We start from the raw sequence: 27,175 nt of genomic DNA, 5'->3' as shown, positions 1-27,175 counted from the left end.
AGAGAGAGAAAGGACCCCTAAACAAGTGTCATTATTGGGAGTCAAGGGGGAGTACACAAACGACTTACGGGAATGCATTAATGCCCTGGAATGTCACTAGATCACAGGGAAGGACAAGAAAAGGAAGTTGTACAGGAGACTAAACTTATCACACTGGGGTACCTGCTCATGTGGGTGGGGTGCTCACAACCTATATGTAGGATGTTGAGGCAGCAGGAAAACGCGATTTTTTTTTTTAAGATTTTATTATTTATTTGACACAGAGAGAGAGAACACCAGCAGGCAGACAGAGAGAGAGGGGCAAGCAGGCTCCCTGCTGAGCAGAGAACCTGATGCAAGGCTTGATCCCAGGACCCTAGGATCATGACCTGAGCCAAACGCAGAGGCTTAACCCTCTGAGCCACCCAGACGCCCCAAAACGTGGTTTTAAAACATTTACAGTACAGTGTGACTGCTCGCTCCATGAGGAAATTTAAAATAAAAAGATTGAAAAAAACGCAATTTGGGAAACTGCGGAAATTTCGGTGCGTCCCCTTTGGGAGTATCCAATGCTGCCCCCTTCTTCTCTGCAGCCTCCGCCCACCCTCTCCCAGCGCCCCCGTCCTAGAAAGAGCAGAGGAGCATTTCCCGTTGGGTAGGAGGCAGGACAAAACTACATTACCCAGGGGGCGCCTGGGTGGCTCAGTGGGTTAAGCCGCTGCCTTCGGCTCAGGTCATGATCTCAGAGTCCTGGGATCGAGCCCCGCATCGGGCTCTCTGCTCAGCAGAGAGCCTGCTTCCTCCTCTCTCTCTGCCTGCCTCTCTGCCTGCTTGTGATCTCTCTGTCAAATAAATAAATAAAATCTTAAAAAAAAGAAAACAAAAAAAAAAAAACCACTACATTACCCAGAAGGCCGTGCTTCACGAAGGGGCGTCGCTGGGCCCGCTGGCAGAGGCGGGACTTCCGGCGTCCCGGGTGGGCGTGTCTGTGACGTGGCGGGGTGGCGGGCTGTGAGTTCCCGGCGGCTCATCGGGTGGGCGGGGAACGACGGCGACCGGCCTCGCCTGCATCCCTGTGGGACTTGGAGGAGGGCGGGCCGAGCCCGCAGGAGCCCCGCGGCCCGATGGCGCCGTCCGTGGACCCGACGCAGGTGAGTGGACGTGCGGGGAGGCGGTAGCCTGCGCCCTTGAGCCTCGCTGCTCTCCCGGCCGCCGTTTCTCGGCGCTCGGGGTGGGGCCTTCTTGGCTCCAGAAGGCAGGTCGGGGTCCCGTGGGGGAGCGCCCATCTCTTTGGCAGCGGGTGGGATGCTGTGTGGAAGGGACAGGCGTGGCTCCTGCAGTACCCCTGCCCGCTTCCCGCCCCGCTCCGCCCCCTGTGTCCCGACCGGTAGTGCCCAGCGCGGATTCTGACCGCGCCCCTTCCCGACCCCATGACCTTGAGCGAGGTCCTCTGCCAAGCTGGACTCGTGTGTTCTCAGGTGTGAAACGGAGGTGTATGTACAGTTCCTCGTCCCTGGGTTGAGGGAACTAGAAAGGGTCCGTGGGTGTTGTGTGTCCCCGATGTCCAGCAGGGTCCTGGGAGCATCGCTCTGGGACCTCTCTCCTCGGAGATGTCTCCTGAGCCTGTGTTGGTCTTGGCTCAGCCCAGCGGAGTCTCACCTCTGCGCCTTCCTGGCCTCTAGCCGCTAAAGCTAAGGGCTGGGGTGGAGGAGCCGCAGGAGTGGTTTTTTTGGAATTGATGCCGTGCTAGGGCAGAAAAGGAGCCAGGAAGGCCAGGCAGTTTTATCTTTCCGTTTACAGCAAATAGAGCTGGCTTTCCCCTGACAGTAGTGAATCTGTTTTCACTCAGTTTAAGACACTCAGATTGGAAAAGTGAGTCCATTCAAATGGCCGGTGATGATAGTGTGCAGTAGCGTGTGCCATTGGCCACAAACGCCCAAGGGGATCCAGGTGAGTCTCCAGCAGTCAGCCCTGTACCCTCTTCATAGCCTTGATCATGGTCAGCGCTTGTCTCACTCCCATCCACGGGGCATGCGTTGGTGGTATAGTGGTGAGCATAGCTGCCTTCCATCCACGGGGCACCCTCCCTCACTTTATTTCAGACGCACTCCAGTGTGCCATCCTGAAAGATGCCTTCCGTGTTGCCCCACGTAAAGTGGACCACAATCTTTTTAGTCTCCTTGCTCTATTTTCTTGTCTTTAGATTCTTTAGGGCCCTCTGACATTGTCTTGCTGATTTTAGTTGCTTATTTAGGATGTGTTTCCAGCCCTGGATCCTGAGCGCCTGTTGCTGCCCTATGCCAAGACCTAGAACGGCCTGGGCTTGTAAAAGGTACTCAATAAATGGTTGAATGAGTGAATGGGTCTCCCCTCAGGGGCTCCCATCATACTTATATCAAATGCACGCAGCCCCCTCTGTGGCCCTCAGGGCTCTGTTCCATCTGTCCCGAGACTTACCTCAGTGCTCCCCTTCGGATCTTCCCCTGCTCACTGCACCCAGCTGGGTGGTACTGAACTTGCCAAAGTCCTTCCCATATTGCAGCCATTGCCCTTACACTTTCCTTTGTCCCAGGCCCTGTCCCCACGTCCCTGCAGGGCTGTGCCCTGTACTCTGTACTCCTGTGCATCCATGTCACCACTTAGAATAGCCTTTATTAAGGTGCCTGTTTTCTAGTAATGCTGTCATCTTTTACTGGGTGTTCAGATCCTTTCTCTGCTCCTTAAAAGTGAGACTGTGGGAAACTTTATAGAGCTTCCTGAGCCTCCGGCTGCTGGAGGTAACGGTGGCATTCACCTCGTGGGCTGTGGGAGGGTTAGTAAAAGTCACAAAATACATTGAACACATTCCAGGCCAGGCACTCCACTGTTTGCCATGTGAACATTTTCTCTTTACTTCTCAGAACTGCCTAGTGAAGTGGGAATGGTTAATTGTACTGATATGGAAGTCAAGGCTTAGAGAAATGATGGGATGTCTGCCCCATGGTCACAGCTGGCAGGTGTCTGATTCAAGAGTCTTAATAAAGTCACTGGGAGTCTGGCTCCAGAATAGGGGATTTTTAGTCACTTTATCTCCGTGTGAAGAAACCCTCAGCTGGGGCGGGCACAAGGGGAGGACCAGGGAGACTGAGCTACTGTTGCCACAGTTCTCATTGTTGGGATTATCGTCGTGATCACTTTCCCTGTTCCTCTGATGTCCCAGATCACCTACTGTCTGCCCCCATGGTCTTCATGGGAATGCTACTGTCTGTTATCTCCAGCAGCTTCCCAGAGGAGGTTTTCTCTCAGCCATGATTGCATTATGTCCAAAGGCTGCACGTATCTCCCCCTTGAGCCCAGCACAGAGCTCTGCTCTCAGGAGGCCTCAGTGAGTCAGGCCTGGGTCTCTCCATATCTCGACCAGAGACTGAGTTATAGGGTTCTGACCCCATCCAGCAGCACAAGGTCAACATCATTACCTCTGTTTGATTTTTCAGGTCTTGGTGACCTTCAAGGATGTGGCTGTGACCTTTACCCAGGAAGAGTGGGGACATCTGGACCTGGACCAGAGGGCCCTGTACCAGGAGGTGATGCTGGAGACCTGTAGGCTTCTGGTCTCATTAGGTAAGGGCTCACCTCTCATCCCTGTGGGGCAGCCCAGCCTTCTTGATTCCTGGCTGATTAAGAAGGTCACAGGAGCCAACTTCCGTCTTCCCCAAAGACCCTGCAGTTTTCTGAGTCCTTGTCCTTCTACCTGGTCTCCCTGTAATCAGGTCTGCATCAGGGATCATTTGGATAGAAACAGCCTCCTTCTGAACGCAGACTCAACCAAAGACCCAGCACACTCAGGCTGCGGTGTGATGTCCATATTCTAGACTACACAGGAGTCTATTGGGTTAGGCGTCCGGGACCCAGTTAGCACAGCTGTGAGTGATGGGTTGTTCTCAGGAGAGAGGGTAAGTCAGGCAGATCCCCATATTTGTCATCAGTGCCCCAGGGATCTTCCTGAACAACACAGTCTCTGTAAAAAGACCCGTGGTGTCTTCATGATCATCACATGTTCTCCTGAGGCCTAGGTCACAGCCCTCCACTGGGGCAGGAGATGCTTTAGAAAGTGCACAGGAATGTTACAAAATGCCAGGGGTGGACACCTTGAGAAAGCCAGTCCTTTGACCGCCTCAGTCTAGAATGTTGATTGGTGTCAGGAGAAAGTCTCAGAACAGTGCTGAGTATTTCAGGTGCCCTAATTGTGGGTAATTTTTCCAGCAGAAGGAACAGCCTCCGGCTAACAGTCCGGAGCTCTCTGCATGAACTTGCTGGGCTCTGATGTCATTACTTTGATTCTGTTGTTGTTTTGATGGTAATCTGCCATTTGTGGAAAGTGAACTTGACTTTTTTCATTTACCACAGCAAAACAAGTGTTCCATTTTAGAAAATACTTAACAAAAATTAAATGGGGTCCATTTAAAGAGAAGCCATCAGTGACAATGATGCCCTGTGTGTGAGAATACAGACCAGTCACTCTGAGTTCAGGTGGGAAGGTGGACACCAGTTCTTAGATGAGTTGTGATGAGTTGTACATAAGGAGAATTAGGGGAACTTAGGAGTATTTAGCCAGGTGGTCATAACCCATCATGGGTGCTGCAAAGAAGGCATCTCAGGGAGTGACATTGGAACTGAGCATTGAAGCTTGGAGGGGAGGTGGAGGAGGGGTTCCAGGTAGAGGAACCATGTAAGAAAAGGTCCTGAGGTGAGAGTGGGCTCAACTCCTGTCAGAGCCAAAGGAACGTCTGGTTCACCTTTTCTGCTGCCCCTCCCTGAGCTCAGTGCCAGGCACATAGGACACATCGGTGACCGTTGCTGGGACTTGCCCGAATGAGTCCCAGCCTGAGGGTCAGAATCTGCCAGTGGAGACTTCCGTGGGTCCTGATGCCTCAGCCCTTGAAATTCTATGCGGAACCCACCTGGCTGTGTTGAGCGTATCTGGCTGCATGGAACAAAAGCAAGCTGGAAGGTGGCTTTCCTTGAAGGAAATTCCTTATCTCGCCTAATGGGAAGCCGCAGGGTGGGGCTGCCCTGGGCTGGAGGTTGCAGCTACACAGTTCTGTCCTCAGTGATGTGAAGGTTCTCTCTGCTCCTCCCTGGAGCAGGCATCTTCCTGTTCCTCAGGCTGGCTCCCTTGCAGGCCTGTGGGGTGCTGTAGCCAGGACTGGGGAAGCAGCCCCCTTGTTCAGCCTCCTGTCCTGCTGGAATAAAGGCTTTGTCTTCAGCTCAGGTTACCTGCCTGTCTCAGATTACCAGTCCCATCAGAGATGCTATTCACTGATTTCTTCCCCTGGCATGTTTTAGTTCTGTTGGGGAGAGAGAATTCCCTAGCGAGAGAGCCCAGAAAAACTGATGGCTAGCCTCAGCCCAAGCACTTTTGTTTCTTTCTGTTTGAGGCTGGAACCAAGCATCCCTAAGTGTTTCTGAAGCACAGGGTGTTCGAGAACAGTGACTTAGATTAATTACAGGATCCCTTCTGGAAGGAGGGGCTCCCCTTCCCGAGGTCCCATGGCTGTGTGTGAAATGGCTTTTGCCGATGAGATTCAAAGACATTGATGTTGTCTGGACGGATAGGACTACCTTCTGTGGCAGTTGAAGCCAAGAATGGGATTTGTGCGCTTGGTTTCCAGGTCACAGGTCAGCATTTTCTTCACAGCTTCATCCAGGTCTTGGCCCTGCCATGAAGTCCCAGATGGGATGGAGATACTGCTTTCTTCTCGTACACCATGACTTGTTTCTTTCTCCATCAACAGGGCATCCAGTTCCCAAAGCAGAGTTTGCCTACCTGCTGGAGCATGGGCAGGAGCTGTGGACAGGAAAGGGAGGCCTCTCCCGTAGCACCTGCTCAGGTAGGGGCAGACAGGTGGTTGGGGGTGGGGGGTGGTCAGGGAGCCTTCAGCAGGCAAGGAACCAGTGCCTCTGAACTTTGTGTGAAACTCCTTGTGACTTCTTGGTCACATTCCTGGAGAACATGAATGAGATGGAGGCTGCTAGTCTCTCAGATGAGGAAATTGTGCTTTGAAGAAGAAAGTAACCCATCCAAGACCACTCACTTGGTAGAGGCGGGACTGGAACAATGGCTTTCTGGCTGCAGAATGCATTTAACGACCACGTGATGCCTCCCAGCAGAGCAGAAGGTTGTCATTTATACCATTGGTCTCAGAGTGTTCCTCCATCCCTCTTCTTCAGTCTTAATTCTCTTCCTTTCATGGTGATCACCCTTCAGCATGGCTTCACCAGGCATCTGGGGCCCTCTCTTCCTTTAACTGTTCAGCACTCCCCAAGAGTGACCCTACCCATGCTTGTTCCTTCCATTCCAACCCAGTGCTCCTTTCCTCTTCCTCTCTCTGGCAATTCTAATTCTCCATTAGGACCTAGCTCATGGGACACTTCTCTGGGAAGATGACCTCTTTTTCTTCTCAGTCCTATCTGGTGCCACTTCTGTGTACTCTCTTAACACCAAGAGATACCAATTCTTGAAGCAAATACCCTACAGACAGTATTCTCAAAATTGTCCTCCCTCCTCTTCTCTGGACTGTGAGGAGGGGTCTCCACTCCAGATCCTCGGTTCCCTGGTCCAGCCTGTCCTTGGGTTTTTCCCTTGAATGGTGTCAAGGCTATAAGGACCGTAGACAGTCATTGGAAACCCAGGATCCAGAGGTGGGGAACACAGCAGTCCCGGGGCGCTGTTTCACCCTCACTTTCCCACTGAAGCATTGAGTTTGTTTCTTCCGTATTGAATCATTTAAAGTCCCCGTCTGTGTGTTGGCTTCTCTGCAGGTGACAGCGTGAGACTTCAGACCAGGGACCCAAGCACTCCTCAGCCGGTTTTGTCTAAGGGAGCCTTGCTCCAGGGAAGCCTGACTCAGGGATCTTCAAAGGACTCCAGGTTGGCGCACGCCAAGGATTGGGAAGGGCTTGTGGAAATGCAGAAAGGTCGGTTGAAGCCTGGGACAGATGCTCAAAAAGAGACCCATCCTGGGAGAATGAGCCTTGAAGATGACGGTTTGGGGACAGAGGATAATCTGCACTCCAGGGTGTTACAGGAAAGAGTGTCTCAGGGACATGTTCTCCATGAATGTGACCCACAGGGACGCAGTAAAGGCCATATGATTCATGCCGGGAATATTCTCTACAAATGCAAGCAGTGTGGGAAGGGTTTTAACCGGAAGTGGTACCTCGTTCGACATCAGCGGGTTCACACTGGAATGAAGCCCTATGAATGCAATGCATGTGGGAAAGCCTTTAGCCAGAGCTCAACCCTTATTCGCCACTACCTCATTCATACCGGGGAGAAACCATACAAGTGCGTGGAGTGCGGGAAAGCCTTCAAACGCAGGTCCTACCTCATGCAGCACCATCCAATTCACACTGGGGAGAAGCCCTACGAGTGCAGCCAGTGTCGAAAGGCCTTCACCCACCGCTCTACTTTTCTTCGGCATAACAGGACCCACACTGGAGAAAAACCCTTTGAGTGCAAAGAATGTGAGAAATCCTTCAGCAACAGAGCACACCTGATTCAGCACTACATCATCCACACGGGAGAAAAGCCCTATGATTGCATGGAGTGTGGGAAGGCCTTCAGATGCAGCTCGGAACTCACGCAGCACCAGCGGATTCACACCGGGGAGAAGCCCTATGAGTGTGCCCAGTGTGGGAAAGCCTTTCACCGGAGCACGTACCTCCTTCAGCACTCTGTCATCCACACAGGGGAGACGCCGTACAAGTGCCTCGAGTGTGGGAAGGCCTTCAAACGCAGGTCACACCTCCTGCAGCACCAGCGGGTTCATACTTGAGAGAAGCGCTCTTGGTGCCGTGAATGTAGAAAGGCCTTCGCCTGCTGCTCCTCTTCTGTCCGTCATGAGGGGAGCACAGTGGAGGAAACAAAAACAAAACAAAAACCCTCTCAGTATAAAGAATGTCAGAGAGGTTGTTTTTGGGTCTTCAGGCACATGAGTAGTCATACTGGAAAGGAGGCCTGTGATGCAGTGAACATGAGAAAGCCTCCAGCCACTGCTCTCCGCCCACTCATCATGGGGTTCACACTGGAGAGAATTTCGAGAAGGCAGGTCACCCATGGGTCCACCTCTGTCAGCGTCCGAGAAAGCCTCAGGTAAACACATTCTGAACACAACTACTGAGGAGTCTTTAGCCAGAAGAAGATACTTACCATCTGAGAATGTGTAACAAACGGGAACCACATCCTTGTCATTACTGTGAGAAAACCTGTGACAGGTCAGCACTTAAGAGTCAGATGGAATGGGACACAGCGTAGGCCTTACTGTGAGAAGGATGTGGGAGACAGGCAGTGGGTACTGTGCACTTAAAAAGACCTCCGACCACAGATCTTCCCCTTGGTTGATGCTTGGAAAGCCATCTCAGCATTATTTTTTAAAAGAAGAAGGAAAAGGGGAAGGAAATCTAGACTATAAATGGAAAAAACAAATGTCTTCACAAACTGTCAGATTTCCCTGCCAAACCTCTTACAGTTTTTCATCAGTTTTATTATTTTGGCGGGGGAATGTTGGAGAGAAAGGGTCTTAGCCCTTCATTTTTATGTGTATTTATGGCTCTTCTGTGTCAAGAAGCTTGGATCGTGAGGACAACTCTAGAGACATTTGCTGGAAGCCTTGCTGCATACATCTCTACCCACAAGGAGCATAATTCTTTGTGAGAAATGTCAAGTCTGAGTCATGAGGTACTTGAACTTAGAAGGAGGTAGAATTCTGAAAGTAACATCACCTGCCACTTGCCTCTGATGTCTGAGAGCAGGGTCCGCATACAACAGCCGCATTAAAACATGCTCCCTTGGGACTGCTTAAGGCTTTGGTATTTATAAGTAAAACTCCTGTTTCTATGGTTTTTAAATGCCCAATGTTCTCTCTCCCTCCCTATTTCTTGATTCCATTCTGCTCTTCTGTTTCCTTCATTTGCCCCTGACAAATGTGGATGTGGACTTCTCAGCCAGGGCCTAATTCCTTTGTGTTGTTGGGGTTTCACAGGTTAATCCTGTGGGGAGGACTATGTATTCCCCAGGCCCTCTCCACAGCCTTCTGGGGCTCACATTATTGCTAAAATCAGTGAAATGAAACACTCAGCTGAGGCAAAGTCATGATATGCCCAGAAAAATAGTATTCTCATCTGATCTTATAAATGTAAAGTCTGGTTTCAAATAAAGTGTCAAGGATTTGAAGAGGAGACTCCAGTTGTGTACATGCAGGGGTTGGGTTTGTGTGGGCTTCACAGTTGCCACCGTGGACTAATGTTCCCTGGGTGCCAGCATTGGAGGTGGTCATTTGAAATTCATTCTGTGGACTGTCCTTCAACACTAGTTTTCAAGGTATACAAGGTAATCAATGTTAATGGGTTAAAAATGTACAGAAAAATATAAAGTGATCATTTCCTCACTTGGAGCCTTCCTCACATCGTTTTAAAAGACTACATATACAGTTCACAAGTTCACATGTTCACAGTGGGCATGCGCCTATTTCGTGGCACACATAGTATGACTGCCTTCTTGGTGAGTTCATAAGAGTTTTTGTTTGGATAGTGTGCGTGGTTTTTTGTTCTTTGGAAAGGACATTTGACTCAAAGACCCCTGCCCTCTTCTGTCCTCTCTCTGGAGGATGGTGTGTGTTGTAGCTGTGGTTGTACTTGTGGCTGAGCCTTACTTCAAGAGAGTTGGAGAAACCCCTCTGGAAACATCATGGTTTTTATCAAAGGTTCTTCTTTGCATGCCTGGAATGCTGACCCCAGTTTGTTCCAAAGCAGGAGTGATGCATTTTCCACTAGATGGACATCTGAGGATTTGTTCCCTCAACTCCAAGGTCTTCCCATATAGTCTTAACACGTTCAGTGCCAGGACCTACTATATACTTGCTGCTGGCTTGGCAGGGGTCTCCTGAGACCTCCATCCTTCCTCCACATGACCACTTCTGTGTTCTGGGCACACTGAGGAGTGGGGTGCCTGGGTGACTGAGGTGGCAGTCCTGTCCTTGAGCACAGAGGGAGCTTGAGGCCTAGGGTAGGTGAGCAGAGTACACTGGAATCTAAAAAGAGAAGGAAGTTGAGCACACGGCTTTGCTGGATTCTTAATCACCTTGAAAATTTTGTCTCCAAAACAGGATTCTTCTCCATTCGTGAGTGCACTCAGGATACTCAACTTGAAGGGAGGGTGGTAGTGACTTAGTAAAGTTAGGATAAGCAGCAGAGTGGATTCTTATAAATGGCTAAGAAAGTGAAGGTGACATTTAGTGCTCCAAGAAATCATTTATTGTATATCTTACAAGTGTCTTGGACTCTTAGATATATGAGTTTCACAAAACTGCCGCTTGCAGACGGTGCACGGGATAAGAATGAGGCACAAACAAGTCAGCTGCAAGAGAAAGGGAGCAGGGGACGACAGCAGAAAAGACTGTTGCCCCAGAACAACAACAACTCAGTCTCGTTTTTATTAGGTATAGACAGTAATCAACAGAAGGGCCGAAGAAGGCCACACATTAATCATATGCCTTGTAGATAAACAAGAAGGAAGGCAAAATACGTCTGGTCAAGCAGTATAAAGTTTATAGTTGAGCAGCACATTCAAAGAGCTCATCAAATTAGCCACGGGTGCTCTCCGGGGAAGGGAGATACGGGAGAATGAAGCAGGCGGCATTCTGGCCTGAGAGGCCCGGGCGTCCCCCGCTGCTCGGCTTCAAAGCTGTATATGGTCCCTTCCCCCAGAGGCCTGTTGCCAGTATATGTTTTTCTTAAGGCTGCATCTAAACATGCTTGGTAACTAATTTCTCATGGGTTATATTTTAAGTAATACATTGTTCTGAGGGACAGTTACACAAAACAAAAGAATTTTGCCCTCATGGAACCTACTTTCTGGGTGAGGAAACAGCAATGTTCCTAACTCCCATAGCATGTGAGAAGGGGATGGGTTCTGTGGAAAAGAGGAGAGCAGGACGGCAGTGAAGAAAAAGGGAGAGCGGAGTCCTGACATTAGGATGTCCGCATTAGGGCTGGTATGGATGATGCATTCTGGCATGTATTTTATTTTATTTATTTTTTTATTTTTTAAAAGATTTTATTTATTTATTTGACAGAGGGAGAGAGATCACAAGTAGGCAGAGCAGCAGGCAGAGAGAGAGAGGAGGAAGCAGGCTCCCTGCTGAGCAGAGCGCCCGACATGGGGCTCGATCCCAGAACCCTGAGATCATGACCTGGGCTGAAGGCAGAGGCTTAACCCACTGAGCCACCCAGGTGCCCCCTGGCATGTATTTTAGATGGTGAAAGAACAATGTATTTCTTCCTTTCTAATGTGTATGTATATGTTTTTCCTGGTCGTACAGCATGAGGTAGTTTCTGTGGAGTAATGCTGAAGGCCAAGTGATCCCAATTATTTTTCTTTTGTCTCTGATCTTAGGTGAAATATTAACATCATACATATGGCATGTGTTGTAGAATATTTTCAGTGTTTAAAACGGAAAACCCATTCTACACTTAAAAAAAAAAAGCTAAAAATGGGTGAATTAGCATCAAATGATATCTTTTGCGTCATCTGATTATGATACATACATTTTGTATGAAGTAGTAAAATGTGTTGATCTTTGAATTTTTAAAAATTTCAGTTTTCGGGCACCTGGGTGGCTCAGTTGGTTAAGCAACTGCCTTAGGCTCAGGTCATGATCCCGGAATCCTGGGATGGAGTCCCAAATCGGGCTCCCAGCTCTGTGGGGGGTCTGCTTCTCCCTCTGACCTTTCCCCCTCTCATGCTCTCTCGCACTGTCCCTCTCTCAAATAAATAAATAAAAATCTTTTTAAAAAAATTTCAGTTTTCAACTTATAGTACAAGAATAGTACAAGATACTCATGTATAAATTCTGCCCAGATTAAACAGTTGTTTGTTCTGTGTCTTTTGTTTTATCAGTCTCTCCCCACACACGTACACGTGTGGGTTTCTGAACAATCTGAGTTAATGGGGAGATACATTGCCTCCGTACAAGTGGATGCTTTGGTGCGTGTTTCCTAAGGGCACATTTTATATGATCAGAATATTATAATCAGGATATTCAGTATTGGTAAAATACTATTAAGTAATCTACAGGGCATGTCCAGATGTTACCATTGGTCCTAATACTGCCCCTTGGTGTCTACGGGTCCGTGACCAAACCCAGAACAGCATGAGGCATTTGGTTGTCACTGTTCTCCACTCCTTCATGAAACAGTTAATCAGGCTTTGAGTTCCATGGACATGATACATCATGTATTTTGTAGAATTTCCCTCTGTTTCTCTAATGTTTCCTAATGATATTTTGCTCTTGCATTGTTTTACACTGAAATCACAGAAATGATGCTGTATCTTTCATAGTACTTCATATTGGGAGGTACGTGGTATCCATATTTACCAATACAGATAGTAACTTCAGTCACTTCTGTAAGTTTGTGTTCTTGACTCAAGAATTACTATTTCCCTTTATTTTTTGTAACATTTTAAGAGTTTATTTGTGCAAAAATTGATTCAAATCAGGCAGCATCTAATCCAGCAGATAGAAGGGAACTCCAAGGAGCTGTACAAAATGAAATACTTTTATAAGGGAGAAGGAAGTAGGAACAAAGAAGTGATCCTAGGCAAAAGGTGGGTTGGTTCATACAAGGTCGCTTTCCTTTAGGAGATGGCTGGAGGCCCTCAGGCAAAGTACCTGACTAGTGCTAATCAGGAGATCCTGATGGTTTATGGTTCCATTTTTGGGAGGGCCAAACTGTAATTAAATTAAGTCTTGGTTTGGTGATATAGGGCCTAACATAAGGGACTCCTTGTAGGGCCTGTTGTTTTATTTCCCTTTATTTGTAGTATGTAGTTACTCAGAAGATGTTCTGAAACTGCGTGACTATACTGATCCACGTCAGTGTTTCAGCCCATAGCTTCAGCCACCACTGATAATCTTCAAGTCCCATCAGTCTTCCCATATTTTATTAGTTGGCATTCTACTTTGGAAGTAAGTTTCCCAATGGATTGTTCACTCATTTTTATTAATTTACATCAGTATGGAATGAGGCATGCTTAAACATATAAGTGGGCCATGCATTGTGATGCTTGACTCTCCAGGCTCAGCTCAGGGGAGCTCCTTCCACCTTCTTTGTCCCCTTTTAACGTCACCATCCCACTGTGAACACAACTTTCTGGTATAAGAGACTTATTTCCAACTTGACAGAACCCATGGTATTAACTTTACAGCACACATGTTTTAACAGCAGTCACAGGAATCTGAAGACAACTGAATTACATAAGCAGCCTCATGCCCAGGAAATACAGAAAATAACATGGCATCTGGTTTTCCACGTAAAAAATAATCAGTAAACATCTGTCCTAGTTAAGGGGCACCTGGGTAGCTCAGTCGGTTGAATGTGTCTGCCTTCGGCGCTGGTCATGATCCTGGGGTCTTAGGACCCAGCCCGGAGTCGGGCTGTCCCACCAGCAGGGCTCTCCCCTCAGCAGGGAGTCTACCTCTCCTCTTCTGCCTGCTGCTCTACTTCTGCTCTCCTTATGCCAAATAAATTAATTAATTGGGAATGACTGAATTAACAGTCTGAACTCATAATTTACATAGTAACTACAATGCTAAAATGGAATGAGAAAAATCTCTAAATGCTATACGTGAAATGAGAAAATAGGAAATATTTTGTTAGGTGAAAAAAGTCAAGGTTCAGTATACTCTATCATATCCTGATTTTTTTAACTTAGAAAAATGTAAAGAAATGCAAATGCACACAAATATATTTGTGTGTGTGTACATTTGTATTTACATTTTCAGTCACCTTTAAAGACTGTTTAAGGGTGAGCCATTGTAAGAAGTGTGACTCCTGGGGCGCCTGGGTGGCTCAGTCATTAAGCGTCTGCCTTTGGCTCAGGTCATGATCTCAAGGTCCTGGGATTGAGCCCCACATTGGGCTCCCTGCTCAGCGGGAAGGCTGCTTCTCCCTCTCCCACTCCCCCTGCTTGTGTTCCCTCTCTGTGTGTCTCTCTGTCAAATAAAATAATAATAATAATAATAATAAAAATAAAATTTTTTAAAAGGAGTGTGACTGCTTTAGAAAAGTCACTAACCAGGGTTTAAAGACAGGAACAGACACTAGTTATGAACTGACCAGATGTTATATGTTTGATTTTGGGAAAACTATAAATATTTTTGGGAATAACATTATCAAACCATGTTAAAATGAAATCAAAATCCATAAAATTCAAAGGCAAAAAAGGTATGTAAACTTGATTGTGCAATAAGTGTAGAGCTTCCCTACAAAGGAGTAATAATTTTTTATTTTTTATTTTATTTTTAATTTTTTTTAAAGATTTTATTTATTTATTTGACAGATAGATCACAAGTAGGCAGAGAGGCAGGCAGAGAGAGAGGAGGAAGGGAAGCAGGCTCCCCACTGAACAGAGAGCCCGATGCGGGGCTCAATCCCAGGACCCTGGGATCATGACCTGAGCCGAAGGCAGCGGCCTTAACCCACTGAGCCACCCAGGCGCCCCAGGAGTAATAATTCAAACAACACAGAAAAAAGAAGTTCTGACTGTATATTACTAGTGATATATAAAGGTAGAAATATCTGCAAGGGCCTTAAAATTTCGTGAATCATCATATTATTGTTAAATACTGAAACGAATTAAGTACATGTATTTGTGTAACTGGAATCAGGACTTTCGCCAACAAAGAAAAGATACAGAAATATAAGGGTAACGTATTTATGCAAAAATGCTGTGACATCAGGGCGCCTGGCATAGTAGGTTAAGTCTCAGACTCTTGGTTTTGGCTCAGGCCCTGATCTCAGGGTCAGGGGTTGGAGCCCCAGTGTGAGGAGCTGCCTTTTTTTTTTTTTTAAGATTTTATTTATTAATTTGACAGACACAGATCACAAGTAGGCAGAGAGGCAGGTGGTGGGGAGGAAGCAGGCTCCCTGCTGAGCAGAGAACCGGATGTGATGCGGGGCCTTGATCCCAGGACCCTGGGATCATGACCTGAGCCGAAGGCAGAGGCTTTAACCCACTGAACCACCCAGGCACCCCCGCTTATTATCTTTTTAATACCTGTAGAATCTCTAGTGATGTCACTTCTAATATATATTTATTTATTTATTCTAACATTTCCAACATTGGAAGTTTGTATATTCCCCTTTTTTTATGATCAGTTTGGATAGAGGTTCATCAATGTATTGATCTTAAAGCTTCGGGTTTCACGAATTTTCTGTACAGTTCTTCATTGTCTATTGCATTCAATTTTTTTTTAAAGAATTTATTTATTTGACAGACAGAGATCACAAGCAGGCAGAGAGAGAGGAGGAAGCAGGCTCCCTGCTGAGCAGAGAGCCCGACGTGGGGCTCGATCCCAGGACCCTGAGATCATGACCTGAGCCGAAGGCAGTGGCTTAACCCACTGAGCCCCCAGGCGCCCCTCAATTTTGTTTTGATCTTTATTATTTCCTTCTGCTTTCTCTGGATTTCAGTTCTCTTTTTCTGGTTTCTAAAGGTGAGATCCTTGATTTGAGGCCTTTCTCTTTTTTTAAGTAGCTTCCACACCCAATGTGGGGCTTGAACTCACCACCCTGAGATCAAGAGTCACATGCTTCACAGAATGAGCCAGCCAGGCACCCAGAGACCTTTTTTTTTTTTTTCTGTAAGTGCTTAATGTGATAAATTTTCCTTGAAGTACTGCTTTAGAAGCCTCCCACAAGGGCACCTGGGTGGCTTAGTGGGTTAAAGCCTCTGCCTTCGGCTCAGATCATGATCCCAGGGTCCTGGGATCGAGCCCCGTGTTGGGGTGTCTGCTCATCGGGGAGCCTGCTTCCCTTCCTGTCTCTCTGCCTACTTGTGATCTCTGTTCGTCAATAAATAAATAAAATCTTCAAAAAGAAAAAAAAGAAGTCTCCCACAAATTTTCTTATGTTGAGGGTTTTTTCCCCATTCTGTACAAAATACTTTTCTCCAAAGCAATTTTTTAAGAAAATTTTTGGGGTGTGTGTGTGACAAGGACAGAGAGAGTCATTAAACTTAGAAGGGATCCTCTTAAGGAGCTCGTACAAAAGTGCTATTGCAAATGCGGTTAACTGCCATACCTCTTTGTCCACTATAAAACATGCTCCTGAGATCGTGAGCAAAACCAGGATGCCTACTCTCCACACTTGTGTCCAGTATTAATACTGGTGTTCTTGTCTAGTGCAGTAAAACAGGAAAATGGGTATGTACCATTTGGACAGGAATAAATGAGGAATTTATCATTAGCCACCTTAACATTTTCCCCCAAATTTCATCTTCGCTGAGTCCTACCATGGAGACCCAATTTACTACCATAATGCTTCCCCACCCCTCACTTTTTTTTTTTTTAAAGATTTTATTTATTTATTTGACAGACAGAGATCACAAGTAGGCAGAGAGGCAGGCAGAGAGAGAGGAGGGGAAGCAGGCTCCCTGCTGAGCAGAGAGCCCGATGCGGGACTCGATCCCAGGACCCTGAGATCATGACCTGAGCCGAAGGCAGCGGCTTAACCCACTGAGCCACCCAGGCGCCCCACCCCTCACTTTCTTTAAGCAGTCTGGTTCTTTTCTCCTTCTGTGAGACCTATTACCTTCCAAGACACTGAGTAATTCAACAAGACCCATTGCTTGTCTGTTTCTCTTCACCAGAAGGCAATTTCCATAAGGAAACACTCCTTGTTTATGTTCTGTGCACTCATATACCATATACCTAGAAATGTGCCTGACCCACATAAGGGACACCGTTAAGTATCTGCTGAAGCACTGAACAAAGCAGAGTTCCCGTCATTTGCAATGTCCTATGTTGTTTCTAACTCTACACATCCATTAGGGTCTCTCCCTTCAATTTCAGTACCTGCAGGGCTCTGAGGAAGGGAAAGAAATATTTTAGATATAAATACCGAACTAAGTGGATAAGATGTGCTCAGCTTCGTTCTTTCACTTAAGGGATGTCAGTGTCTTCTGTTCAATTACATTAGGATTTTTGCTCTCCCCATGCTGTTGTGCCATTCCTCTTGGATACCTCCATCAATCACTTTTAATAGTTCAGTGATACGCACAATTCATAAATATTTTCCAGAAGTAATCTTAAATCACCCACAGACACTGTCAGTGCAATTACAGGTGAAATAATCACTTTCAGAAACCAGATGAGATCATGGCATCTCAAAACCTTAACCTCAGGGTTCAAAAGCCCCATTTCTGCACCCGCACAGGTACCATCACTGCAGCCACTGGCCTCAGAGCACACACCAACTGGGTGAATAGCTATTTTTTTTTTCCAGTTCTTCATTATAGTAAGGAATTTATCTCAGGAAATCCAGGAATACCCATTCTCTTAAAAGCATGAGGCTTTCTGAAATCGAAACATAAAAGACTGAGGGGCAGGGGAGACATCTGCTCTTGGAACCAGCTGAGGAAATCAGAGGCTCTTGCCACCCTTGTCCACCCGGCTCAGGGCCACCCCAGCTGCCCCCTCTCCCTCAGTTACAGCCCTTGTGAAATTGTCTCTCACTTGCCCGCAGCACACCACACCTCACAGGTTCCCCTCTAGAGACTTCACATGCGGGCGCGTGGTCAGCAGTAAGAGAACAGGAGCCCCAGATGGTGAGTGTCCGAGCGCCGCTCGGGCGATGCCCAAGGGCTTCTGGGGACGCTGCTCTACGTGGTGCACCGGGGAAGCGGCATGTCGTGCTAACTAAAGTCTAGTATGTTTAGAAATTTCTCTCATTTGTAAACATTCATATCTCATTTACAGAAAATAATGTCTTCATTTGTTTGCATGATAGAAACAAAATTTTTATGGTAAGAAAAATGTGGCAAGGGCGCCTGGGTGGCTCAGTTGGGTAAGCAGCTGCCTTGGGCTCAGGTCATGATCTCAGGGTCCTGAGATAAAGCCCGGTGTCAGGCTCCTTGCTCAGTGGGGAGTCTGTATCTTCCTCTCCCTGCGCTGCTTCCCTTGCTTGTGCTGCCTCACTTATGCTCTCTTTCATATAAACAAATAAAATCTTAATACACACACACACACATATACAAAGGTGGCAAAAAGTTTGTGGGGGACAGACAAAAGGAATAATCAGGACTTTAATAGTCCTTTAGTACTGATTTTAAGCTTTTAATAGGGCTTTAATTTTGCTTTAATATTTCACCACCATTATTTAAATTATTTCCTTTAAAGAATATTTTAGTAGACTATTTGGTATTTTACAAAACTGTATTTAGTGTATTTATAATTATAGAGACAGTATTTCCTACATACAGAAAACTGGTTGATTTCTGATTATTTTTATAGCATATATGTAAATGTTAAACTATGTTGTTAATTCTAACCTTTTATGTGGCCCGATAGTACCTCTGAGATATGCAGGAATTTCAGCTCTCAATAATCTATTTCCATTTAAAATAAATATATCTCATAGCTATTTTCCCTGCCTTGTTGAAATGCCAGGAAATTGGTGAGTCAATAAGGGACCAGCAGAGTCCTCTTATTTGTGATCAATTTGGGAATATTTCTGTATTTCTCCATTCAGTACCAAACAGCGTATTTCTTGAAGAAAACCCATTCTTGGGAAGCCTCCCCTTAAAATCTTGTTGAATTTCATTTTATATTAATATATTTTAGATCTTGGCTTCTTTTTCCATCAGCGATAAGGTTTTTTATCTGAGTGAAATCACTGACTTGCCACAAAGGCTCATACAAATCAGACTTGGTTTGGATACCCGCCCCCAGAGAGTTTTCTTTTTTTTTTTTTTTAAAGATTTTATTTATTTATTTGACAGAGAGAGATCACAAGTAGACGGAGAGGCAGGCAGAGAGAGAGAGAGAGGGAAGCAGGCTCCCTGCTGAGCAGAGAGCCCAATGCAGGACTCGATCCCAGGACCCTGAGATCATGACCTGAGCCGAAGGCAGCGGCTTAACCTACTGAGCCACCCAGGCGCCCCCCCCAGAGAGTTTTCTTAACGTGATTATTTCTTTCTTTTAAATAGTATGGTAATTTATTTATTAAGCTAGATTCCTTATTTTTAGAATCATGTAAAAATATGACACATTTCATTAACTGATGAGCACACAAGCACCTGTATATGAGGCAGGTTTTACCTTCTTTAGTTTCCAAACTGCTCATTTATCTGGTCCCTCTGGATACAGACATCATCTGATTTTTCGAGTCCTGTCTAAAGATAGAAAAACATTTAAATATAGTCAGAATAACATCATTAACAATGAAACACTAAGAATAAAAAGTACATTGTCTCAGGTTAAAAAATATTGCCTTGAAGACATAAAACTTAGAAAATATTTTTTTTAATTTTTTTATTTTTTTCAGCATAACAGTATAACTTAGAAAATATTATTAAGAGAAGAAAATGCTTTTGAAAACTGGCACAATGGACAATTCCAAATATGTGTGAAAGATAATAGCATCAGGCTCATAGACTGAGTACCACTTTCAACACAGTCATTTCATTTTATCTATACTGCTACTCACATTATCCACACTGGATTACTTAACAAATAAATTCATATATGTCATTATATTCTTGAGTAAATAATCAAGAACATACTTCAACACAATGATATGGGATCTAAAGATGGTTCCCATTCACAAGGTGAACCTGAGTACCTTCATAATTATTGTACAATAACAAAAACTCAATAATTAACATTATTATTTAACCATTTAACCATTATATTTAACCATTAAATAACAATAATAGCTCATGTTTTCCTTATTTCCTCAAAAAAAAAAAAAAAAACCACCCCACTAATAATCATTTGAATCAGGATCTAATCAATATCCCCATATAATTTGTGGGTTTTTTTTTTTTTTTTTTTTTTAAGATTTTATTTGTCAGGGGCGCCTGGGTGGCTCAGTGGGTTAAGCCGCTGCCTTCGGCTCAGGTCATGATCCCAGGTCCTGGGTTCGAGCCCCACATCAGGCTTTCTGCTCAGCGGGGAGCCTGCTTCCTCCTCTCTCTCTGCCTGCCTCTCTGCCTACTTGTGATTTCTCTCTGTCAAATAAATAAATAAAATCTTTAAAAAAAAAAAAGATTTTATTTGTCAGAGAGACTGTGAGAGAGCACAAGCAGGGGGAGCTGCAGACCGAGCAGGCAAAGAGAGAAGCAGGCTCTCTGCTGAGCAAGGAGCACAGTGCGGGACTCCAGTCCAGGACGCTGGGATCATGACCTGAGCCGAAGGGAGACGCTTAACGGCCTGAGGCACCCAAGCCTCTCTAATTTGTGTTTTTCTATTAGGAGCCTGGCAAATAGTAAGTCCTCCTATTTTCCCCCTCATTTTTAATAAAAAATAAATGGATCATTGATCTAGCATAATTTAATACATTCTATTAATTTATTGCATTCCACTGATGTTGTTTCACACACTGTCCCAGACAGCCATGAAATGTATGATTTTTGCTAATGGTTTACTCAAATTATAGTCATTTAGTGTGAAGGATACTTCAGAGGTAGTATAGTTCCTTCTTACTGCCTCCCACTAGAAGTTTTTCACAGCGTTCTTGCTTGATGGTTTAACAAGATGTTTCATTTTTCCCATGTGGATTAGGAATTGTCAAATTTTTGTCAAGATGTCTTATACCTTTTTAGTGAGAAACTGCATGTAGAGGTCACAATCTGTAGAATGGAGGTGCTCAGGACTTGGTCATAATAGCTAGACTTGTTCACGTCTCTCTGTATATTTTACGTCAAATACAGATTGGTTAATGTTGATTTTTTTTTTCAAGGAAATGAAAAAACATAGCATCTTAAAACAGTTTGGTTTTTTATTTCTTTTATTTTTTCCTAAAAGTTTTGGTTCTCAAGTATATTAATATTCTTATTCCATCATTTTAAAAAACTATGATTTTACTAAAGAATATGATATTAGATACCAGTTCACAATTTCTTGGCTGGTGTTTTGTCTTAATATATCCCAATAAAAATAAACAGACAAAATTATTTTTTTAAGTTTCTCAAAAATTATTTATGTGGATTGGCCCCAAACTTCACACATAACAAGGTTTGCACACATACACACAAACATATGTCTTAAAATTCATTTTGATGGGGCACCTGGGTGGCTCAGTGGGTTAAAGCCTCTGCCTTAGGCTCAGGTCATGGTCCCAGGGTCCTGGGATTGAGCCTTACATGGGGCTTTCTGCTCGGCAGGGAGCCTGCTTCCTCCTCTCTCTCTGCCTGCCTGTCTGCCTACTTGTGATCTCTTATCTGTCAAATAAATAAATAAAATCTTTAAAAAAAATTCATTTTGACATTGAAAGTAATGGGTTATTCTATTATGCATTTATTTTATGTTGTTTGGCAAAGATGCAAAGTATTTCCAGTTTTTTTTTTTTTTAAGATTTTATTTATTTATTTGACAGAAAGAGAGATCACAAGTAGGCAGAGCAGCAGGCAGAGAGAGAGGGGGAAGCAGGCTTCCTGCTGAGCAGAGAGCCCGATGCGGGGCTCAATCCCAGAACCCTGGGATCATGACCTGAGCCGAAGGCAGAGGCTTAAGCCACTGAGCCACCCAGGTGCCCCAAAGTATTTCCAGTTTTATAACAGTCATAACATAATACAAGGTCAGTTCAGAGAAGTCTAGCCTCCAACTTTCTCTGTCCATGAGGACATCATTTTTATGTTTTTGTTAATCCTCCCATAGTCCTCTTCAAACTATATTTCTTTATATTCATACTTATATTCATACTAGTATTCTTTGCATTCTTAGAAAAATAGACTTTACTTCATCTGCTCGTCAGCATCTCACTTTTTTCTCATGTAAGAATATATTCTGGAGGTAACTCCATACTTGAAGTGAGGAGTTCCTCCTTGTCTACAGCTGCAGAGAACCAGGGCCTGTTCTGCTCGACGTTTACGTTATTTCCAAAGCACATTAGTAAGTGACCCTCACACACATACTCTTAATGCTCATTTACAGTGAGAAACCTGTGTTGAGCTTAACACTTGAACTGCTGGGCAGGATGATGATAACATACTTTTGTTATTTTTAATTCTTCTGACTTCAATTAAGATCAAGTTCCACTAGATATTGGTGTGATGAGTTCTGTCAACTTGGAAACGGGGATTTTCTTCCTCTGCCAGGGTTTGGCATCATGGGTAATTCTTCACTCCTTTGTCTTTATAATTTCATTCTGCTTGCTGGATGCAAGATGAGACCCAGAAGCCTGATTCTAAATCAACTATTACTAGCTAGATCCTTAATTCTTTTCTCTATAGGGATTCTTCAGGCAGTGGCAATTTTGGAAAGAATTTGTGTCCTGGATGATGCAGAATTTAAACTTGTCTGTTTTCTTTTTTTAAAATACAGAATGGGCAGCGGGTTTCCCTCAGCACCACCTCCCTCCTTGGTGGCTTTCAGGCCAATGAGCTCTGCCCTCAATTTCTCTAGATGGATGGAACTCGAAGGTAAATCCTCAAAGTGCATTGGCTTCTGATCAAACACAAACACAGGCACATGCAAATGTGACAAGCGCATCAGTGTACACACACACACACCAACAAAGGATACTATAGTTCTTATTTAATTGCTTGCAAAGTGAATGTCAGCCAGGGCCAACTAGAGAAACCACACCAGAATTTGCACAGTGAGAGTTTAATATAAAAGACCAATAGGGGATTGCTATAATGACAGACTGGCCAGTAAAAACAAAAAGAGCCCCAAAACATACAGGAAGAGCAAGTATTAGAAGTGACCACCCTTTGGGCTGAGACTGTGTGTCCAGGTAAGATACCCTCAACCCCACCAGAGAGCTTGTCCTTTATAAGATCTTGTCCAAAAGGGCAGGCAGTGACTTATGGAATGACAGAGTTGCTTTGATGCCTTGCCAGCCGTACTTCTGGGAACTGTCCTCTGGAAGTCGGGAGTGTCTGGGAAAACTATTCTTGAGGGTCAGAGGTAAGCCACTTTAAAGGTTCTCGGGGATGGTGGTGTTGGGAAAGCTGCTGGCTAGCATGCACGGCCGGACTTGAGAGCTGGAGACTCACGGAGATTTCTCTATCATCCTGTGGTCCAGCTGTGCACTCACCCACAGGGTACAGATTTCATCCTGGGATAGGCTGTGTGACGGCTCTATCTCCGGCCTGAAGTTCCTTATATCTGACAATCCCATACTATTCAGAGTTCTTGATCCTTCTAATCCTCTAATCCTTTGTTACTCTAGTCCTCTGTTTCTTTAAGCTTTCCCTGTTCAAATTATGGTGTGATAGTGAGTCATTGACCTGTCCGCTTCCTCTCTTCCCCCTAGTCCATATACAGTACAGACATCAGACTGAACCTTTCAATACACAGGTTGGGTCATGCCCCTCTCTATTCCAATACTATGTACACACTGCCTTACCATTTCACTTAGAGAAATTCCAGAGTCTTTACAAAGGTCTACAGTGCCCCACCGAGACTTAGCCAACTGCCAACTTCACCAACTTCTCTATTTCTTTAGTCATTCTCCTTGTATAAATTTTTTAAAAAGATTTTATTTATTTGATAGAGATCACAAGCAGGCAGAGAGGCAAGCAGAGAGAGAGGAAGGGAAGCAGGCTCCCTGCTGAGCAGAGAGCCTGACTGGGGGCTTGATCCCAGGACCCTGGGATCACAACCCAAGCCGAAGGCAGAGGCTTTAACCCACTGAGATATCCAGGCGTCCCCTCCTTGTATAAATTTGTTAATTAACATCAATAGCCGTACATAATTTGCTCAATTCACAAATCCTTTTCAGATGTAATCTTAAATTCCATACAGACCTTCTCCCAGCAATTACAAGTGAAGAGGTAATCACTGCCTAGCAAGAAGTGAGATCATGGAATCCCCAATCTTCATCTCAGGCTTCAGAGTCCCCATCTCCACAAATGTATACAGATGTTGCCACTGCAGCTACTGTGCTGGCAGCAAATACAATCTGTTTGGTAGGTGGCTATTTTAAAAAACAAGGGTCAGAAACTCTGAGGAAATAGAATGTATTCCATAAAACTTAGTAAGAAACTCATGGGATTCAAACAAGTGATCTTACGATTAAAAGCACCAGGGAGTTTTCTGAGGGATCCAGACACACTGTTGTGCTCCTCTGCCTGCTTCAGGGTTCCTAAGCACGTAATTCCTTCTTCCCTATTACCCTGACATCTTCACCTCTTGCCTCTGAATAAACAGACATGCAGAACCCTCATGACATTCAGGGCAAAGGCTTACCTCTAAGCAGAAGTAAAGAACAGTAAGATGATGATTTTTAGTTCTCATCTGGGAACCGACACTTGGTTACTGGGTGGCAACTGCAGATTTATGCCGTAGGATTTCGTTTTTAATCACTGAGAGCCTGTGTGTTTAAAGGAGTCTATGATTGGTGGAAGAGTATAAACCTCCAAATCCTGGAGATATGCTCTTTTAAGAGAAAAGCGACTAAAGATTCCACATTTAAGAGAGCAGAGATCATCAGGGACTTCATTATTCTCAGATTCTCAATTTTACCCTGACCTAGGACCAGATTTCAAAATCAATGTGAAATTATAATTATCTATTAAATCTTCTCTTTCTACCCCAACAGAACTTCATTGTCCTTTCTGATCAATATGAAATACTAGTGTGTTCACCCCTCATACACCTGTAGCATTGACAGTTTGGTTTGTTCCGACATATAAAGTTCTACCCAAGTACATAATGATGTACTTTCAATATTTTTTCTCTGAAAGCAAAGTGCACATAATTTAGTCCCTAACCATGCCTCCACGGCCACCATTCTGTTTAAGGGAATAAAATGAGTCTCTTATTTTTGCCCTTGAGTGACTACACTTTGAGCATAGGACTAGTGATCACAGCTGTTAATAAGTCAGAGACTCCTCAAAGTTGTCTCTGATTTACAGTAATTGTAGAAATTCTCCACATAAAATGACATCTTTGTTGGAGAAGTAAATTCATTTCATGTTTTCTTTTCAAAATTATTTCTCGAACTTTCCCTTGGTTTAAAATTCTTCTTTGATAAAGTTCATATGTGTATTCTACTACTTTTTCTTAAAATTATCTGTCAATTTTAATTGCTGTTATAAAAATCACAATTGTATCTAAACGTTTTGAACAAATCCACCTGTCTATAGTTAATGTGAAAGTGTATGTCTAAATACCCCACAACTCCCTCCTTCAATAACCCAAGTGCACATCCTTGGAGAAACATTTTGAGTTATTTACAACTACTTAGTAAGATCTCCTTTAGATAACCTCTCTTTGATCCTTTTGTTTGCTTTTTAACTTTTTTTTTGGGGGGGGTGGGAGGGTCAGTGAGGGAGGGAGAGAGATCTTAAGCAGGCTTCATGAAGTGGGGCTTGATCTCACAACCCTGAGATCATGACCTGAGCCAAAATCAAGAGTTGGATGCTTAACTAACTGAGCCACCCAGGAGCCCCTTTTGTTTGCTTTTTAAGGACACATTCTGAATGTCTTTTATGTGGGGAAAAAATGTGGTTAATGAAAAGCCCTACAGGAAACATAAAGATAGTAATACATATATTTTGAATTTCCTCCAGATCTTTAATTCCAGTTAAGACCAATTTCCACTTAAAAAAAAAAAGGATCAATTTCCACTTGATATTGATGTGATGGGCTCTTTCAACTTGGAAATAGAGATTATCTTCTTCATTCAGACAGGAGTGGGGATCCTGGGAAATTCCTTCCTCTTTGGTCTTTACAACTTCCCTTTGTTCACTGGACACAAGTTGAAATCCAAAGACCTAATTCTCAATCAACTGGTCTTAGCCAACTCCTTGGTGCTTTTTTCCAAAGGGATCCCTCAGACCACGGCAGCTTTTGGATGGAAATACTTCCTGGATGACACTGGATGTAAAGTTGTCTTTTATGTACACAGAGTGGGCAGAGGAGTTTCCCTCAGCATCACCTGCCTGTTGAGTGGCTTTTAAGATTCATTCTAGTATCTGCAGGGTGATGGAGCTCAGAGTATCTCCAAAGCACATTGGCTTCTGCTGTTTCATCTGCTGGATCTCGCATCTCCTGTTAAATATCTATGTTCCATTAAGAATGACTGGGCCACTGAACAGCAAAAACCTTAGTTTGAGAAAAACATACGTCTACTGTTCTGGACTACCACAAGATAAATTTATAGGCTCACTAAACGCTACTGTGTTTTCTTTCTTTGACTTTGTGTTTGAGCCTCATGGTCTGGGTCGGTGGCTCCACGGTCCTTGTCCTGCTCAGGCACAAGAAGCAAGTCCAGCATATTCATAGCCTCAGCCGTTGCCCCAGACCTTCCCATGAGGACAGAGCCACACGCACCATTTTGATCCTGGTGAGCTCCTTTGTCTGCTGTTACTCTCTCTCTTCCATTTTGTCTCTTTGCCTAGTACTTATTTTGAGTCCAGACCAGTGGCTAGTAAACACTACTGTGTTTGTAACATCATGTTTTCCGACATTCAGCCCATTTGTGCTCATCAGCAGTGATATGCGTGTCTCTCAGTTCTGCTTTGCCTGCTGGACAAGGAAAAGTTTTCCTTAATCTGGTAAAACAGTTGTCTATCTTTTGATCTGTGCATATAAATCTACTTTTCATTTCACCCTTTGTTAATATATATGTGACTATTTGGTGCTAGTTACAATTCCAGGAATCTGTGCTATCCAATGATTAGCACCCCATCCTGACACAGCTATAGTGAAGCCAAAATAGATTTATACAATGTGCAATGATTACTTATATACCCATGCTATATTCCTCAACTAGTTCAAGGTCCTTTAGGAGGATATAATGTACGAAAACTACCAGGTTTGCCAACATAAGTAAAATGTCCCCTACAGCTAGCATCAAACAGCGCCTTTTAATAGTTTGAATACGTATATTTTTTCCTAAACATAGGTGGGTAAGGCTAGATCTATCAGGGAAAATACCTGGATGGCCCATGTGGGAACACACGTGCAACCTTAATTAACAACGAAACTATGGTATTTGTTGCAGGATACCGTCAATCAGACAAAGATTCTAAGCTTTGTCCTAACAATGGCAAAGATCAGTGAAGGGGCATCACCTTCGCTTTTTAGATGTCATTTAGTACATACATAATTAAATGTGTTTTCTTCTTCTATCTGATTCCTAATTTTGATTAAAATATTTTGGTTTAATGGTTCTCAAACCCAGAGTTTCCAATCTTCAATTA

At 44.4% G+C, this 27,175-nt stretch overlaps 2 protein-coding genes across 2 annotated transcripts; both read left to right on the top strand.

Annotated features, from left to right (window-relative positions):
- Window positions 1-961: 961 nt before the first annotated feature.
- On the top strand, window positions 962-11,030 carry ZNF550 (zinc finger protein 550). The gene is made up of 7 exons (XM_047710699.1): window positions 962-1,130; window positions 2,222-2,311; window positions 2,880-2,971; window positions 3,179-3,343; window positions 3,453-3,579; window positions 5,754-5,849; window positions 6,781-11,030. The coding sequence occupies exons 3-7, from the start codon at window positions 2,948-2,950 to the stop codon at window positions 7,794-7,796; spliced, it is 1,428 nt and encodes a 475-aa protein (XP_047566655.1). The 5' UTR covers window positions 962-1,130; window positions 2,222-2,311; window positions 2,880-2,947; the 3' UTR covers window positions 7,797-11,030.
- A 14,582-nt stretch (window positions 11,031-25,612) lies between these two features.
- Window positions 25,613-26,523, top strand: LOC125088609 (vomeronasal type-1 receptor 1-like). Its single transcript, XM_047709804.1, is given in 3 exon segments — window positions 25,613-25,926; window positions 25,928-26,176; window positions 26,178-26,523. Coding segments are annotated over 3 exon segments (909 nt in total).
- Window positions 26,524-27,175: the final 652 nt, after the last annotated feature.

Source organism: Lutra lutra, chromosome 17 (genome assembly GCF_902655055.1).
Source record: "Lutra lutra chromosome 17, mLutLut1.2, whole genome shotgun sequence".
Taxonomy (NCBI): Eukaryota; Metazoa; Chordata; class Mammalia; order Carnivora; family Mustelidae; genus Lutra; species Lutra lutra.
The sequence above is the reverse complement of the archived record's forward strand: the minus strand, read 5'-3'. Positions and strand labels throughout refer to the sequence as shown.